This window comes from Cebus imitator, unplaced genomic scaffold (assembly GCF_001604975.1).
Source record: "Cebus imitator isolate Cc_AM_T3 unplaced genomic scaffold, Cebus_imitator-1.0 Scaffold95, whole genome shotgun sequence".
In the NCBI taxonomy this organism is placed as follows: Eukaryota; Metazoa; Chordata; class Mammalia; order Primates; family Cebidae; genus Cebus; species Cebus imitator.
The window spans coordinates 6,151,067-6,155,059 of record NW_016107410.1 but is presented as its reverse complement, the minus strand read 5'-3'; the positions used below and the strand labels follow the sequence as shown (position 1 = coordinate 6,155,059).

At 32.9% G+C, this 3,993-nt stretch overlaps 1 protein-coding gene across 3 annotated transcripts in view; it reads right to left on the bottom strand.

Annotated features, from left to right (window-relative positions):
- RAB3GAP1 (RAB3 GTPase activating protein catalytic subunit 1) overlaps nucleotides 1-3,993 on the bottom strand; it is a 98,886-nt gene that overhangs the window by 48,419 nt on the left and 46,474 nt on the right. For all 3 annotated transcript variants that reach the window (XM_017536039.2, XM_017536040.2, XM_017536041.2), the window contains exons 6-7: nucleotides 2,186-2,305; nucleotides 255-420 (exon numbers count right to left, since the gene is read on the bottom strand). In XM_017536039.2, the coding sequence (XP_017391528.1) occupies nucleotides 255-420; nucleotides 2,186-2,305 (286 nt within the window). The remainder of the gene's footprint in view (nucleotides 1-254; nucleotides 421-2,185; nucleotides 2,306-3,993) is intronic.

Here is a 3,993-nt window from a genome sequence, read left to right as displayed (position 1 = left end):
AACACAGTCAATAAATTCTAACAGACTGAACAAACAAAACAAATCAGTTGTGGCTTTGACATTAGTACACTAAAAATATAATTAGGTATGTTGTTTCTTTGAAATTACAAAGTAATTTATGTATTCACAGCTTTCTTCCAAGCAATTACATCATCGATCTTATAGAGAAATGCTTCTATATACTGAATAAAATGATCAAATCTCTACTTTTATCTGGATCTCAGATAAGACTGACAATATCAATGCCAACTCACAATCTTTGATTTGAAGATATCCAGCAGACCTGATAAGTGAGTGTACTGATTTGGCACTTTTCTAAGATGAACCATTTCAAAATCAGTTCGTACACTAGGACCTTGACATTCTCCTACATACATTCTTCGCCATTTCTGGTGAATTTGCACGAAGAGTGGCACCTGACTGCAAGACATGATTAAACGGGAATAGAATACAAGCTCATTAAACATTAAACCTGAACTCCTGAACCTCAAATTTTTCCCAAATTATTTTAATCTCAAGAATTTAAAAGCACTAAACTGGAAACAACAAAAACATAGGTTTATAACAAAAACATTCTTAATTCCTTTTTCTCCTTACACTACTAAACTGAAGAAACTATCATCTAGATGTACTTTGATTAGTCTGAAAATTGTTTTAGAACAGCTAACTAAAAGTCAGAAAACATGAGAATGAAAACTGTCTTGAATAAAAGTGATTATTTAATATTAGCCTTTCCAAATTAATAATAAAACCTAGCTCACAGGTATTAAAGAATGTAAGTTAAGCCAATATTGTAGTAAAAGATTTTTCATATCATCTAAAGATAAAGGCGGGCTCCTAAGCACAAGAAGGCTGTGATGTGCCTTACAGAGAAAATAGGTATGTTAAGCTTCGTGCATGCACAAGTTACACTGCTTTTGGCTACAAGTTCAATGTTAATGACTCAACAATGTATATTAAATAAGCTACCTTTAAACACAAACACACATAAAAGAAGGTTATGTATTAATTGGTTGACAAAAATGTGACCAGAGGCTCACAGGAACCTAAGTCTGTATCTCACCTAGGAGAAATAGGTCAGGAATTGATAACTCAAGTGTTTGTGGCAACTTTGTAACACATAACTACCTTAAATAACAAGAAAGGATTGTGCAAATACATCCTCATGTTAATAATGCTACATCAGTAAATATTCTAGCCATTCCTTTTTTTAAAAGGCAAAATTACACACTTAGGATATACCACGGAGTACATCCACTATAATAAATTAATTATTCCCCAGTAGATTTAGAGTTATCGTATCATAGTCTATTCGCTACGCAAATGAAACACAACTCAAAATAACAGAATAGTGATTAAACAAATTTCATTTTCCTAAATACATTCATTTAAGAATAGAGCCTAAAGGTACTGAAAATTAACTTTTAAAGAAGTTATTCCAAATACACATTGAATTATTTCAGTAAGATTATCTTTAGAAATGGCCTTCATTAGCTGGGCTTGGTGGCTCATGCCTGTAATTCCAGCACTTTGGGAGGCTGAGATGGGTGGATTACCTGATGTCAGGAGTTCAAGACCAGCCTGGCCAACATAGTAAAACCCCATCTCTACTAAAAATACAAAAAATTAGCCAGGTGTGGTAGCACACACCTTTAATTCCAGCTACTCAGAGGCTGAGGCAGGAGAACTGCTTGAGCCCAGAAGGCAGAGGTTGCAGTAAGCCAAGATCGCGCCACTGCACTCCAGCCTGAGCAACAGAGCAAGACTGTCTCAAAAAAAAAAAAAGAAAAAGAAATGGCCTCCATCTAGGTTTTATTAGTTTTGTCCTTATATACCAAATTCCAGTATAAAAATATGCAGGTATATTGTTAAAAGAAAAATTTTCAACTAAACAGAGTTTAGTTGGGGCCAGGTACAGTAGCTTCCACCTGTAATCCTAGCACTCTGGAAGGCTGAGGTAGGCAGATCATCTGAGGTCAGGAATTTCAGACCAGCCTGGCTAACATAGTGAAAACCCAGTCTCTACTGAAAAAAAATGTATATGTGCATATATTTATATATATGTACTAAAAATATATATGTACTAAGTTTCTAATTACAATAAAAAAGCTAACTTTTAATAACTGTTTGCTTTCGTAAATTATTAAAAATAGTTTTGTCTAGGTTTTAAAAAATGTCCACTCACGAGCCAGTGTTTCCCAAGGCAATAGAAACAGAACTCAGAAGAAGGTTGCACTTAGATTCACTGAGAACAGCATCACTGTGTGCAGCCGGAGCAATCACCACGAACTCTCGCAGGCCGTACCTTAAAAAAAGAATTACTGTATTAAACGGGGGAAACCTCAGGACACAAAAATCCATTACTTGAACAACACAAAAAAAATTTCCCTACAGAAAATTTAACAAGTCAGGTTTAAACTACAGGTGTTTCTTTTAATGGCAATCCAACCTACAAAGACCTCAATTTTAAGAAGCACTTCCATCATCCACCTATTAGTTCCCCTCTATTCTTTACAAATTAGAAACAATTTGCAGACATCACAAAGACCATTAAACAAGAGTTTTGCCTTCAAAGTAAAGTTTACAAGATAAAAGAAAGCAATTATGGAAATTTTGCTTTAACGAACTGACAGCACTAAGTCCCCAAATGAAGAAAGTTTGACAGATTCCCTAAACTGCAGGAAAATTATCAGCAATCATGTACAGGTCTTGTCTAAATGTGAGAATACAGCTTACTAAGAATCCTAATTAAGGAATTCTTGTGTTTTTTTACTCAACACATATTAAAAAGGGGTCAAAAAATTATCATACAACAGCTTAATCTTGCTATGACAGCTACGTTAATTAAAACTTCTCATTCAGTTGCCACATCCTTTAAAGTCACAAATTTGTTGCCAAACTATTAGAAAAACATAGTCAAATTGATTATCTTGTCTACTGAAAATTCCTCTCCTATTCACTCTGTATTTTTATTTAATAATTTTAAATAAAGAAAACTTATGAACGATATTACTCATTTGTCTAAATTATTTTAATCTCTGGTATGTGAAGAGTTATTAATGCTTATTTTTATAAACATTCTTCTCAAGCAATCCCTAAAACAGCAGTAATGATTTAAAAAATAAAGTCTAATTGATAGTATATTATTTGGATGACAAAAATTATTTCATTTCCTCACGCTGCCTCTACCCTCCTAGCCCTAAAAATCAAAATTAGTTATGTAGAGGCAGCATAAAATAATGAAAATAATCCAGAGCTTTAAAAATTAAGCTCTAAAGATCTTTGAAAAATATAGTTTCCTTTTTTCCAAATGTCCCTGAAAGAAAGAAAACAAAACAAGTGAACATCCCCCTGTTCCATCCCCTGTACTAGTGTTAAATTACTGTCAACAGTTTCTTGGTTATTCTTCCAGAAACGGTCCATTTATCCATGTAACCATCTACTCACAAATAAGATTATATATATTTATATACTTCGTAAAGCTTCGTTTCAAAGGACAATCCCCTACTGATCAGTACTTTATTTCCAGTTTCATGTTGCTGCAACAATACTGCAACTGTCTCTTTCTAAAAACATACCTCTATAATAAATTTCTAGTGGTTGCTGGATAAAAGAACATTTGCATTTTAACACTGACAGCTGTTGTCAAACAATCTTCTTACTGTATACACACACACACACAGTGCCACTATATACTTGAATAATTATTGCTTAAACAATCTTACACTGTTTTTAAATTATGAGAATATATTTATTGTATTTACTAGAGTATTTCCAATGTTATTCATTCCTTCCTATGGATTCAAGTTGCCCTCTATTTCTTTATTACTTGTAAGGCAAGGATGAATTCTGTCAATTTTTCTGTCAATATCATTATTTAACCTTTATTTTTGAAATACAGTTTCACTGGATATAGAATTCTTGGTCAATAGTGGGTTTGTTTTTTGTTTTTTTATTTTTGTTTTCCTTTCAGAACTTTTTTTTTTTTTTTTT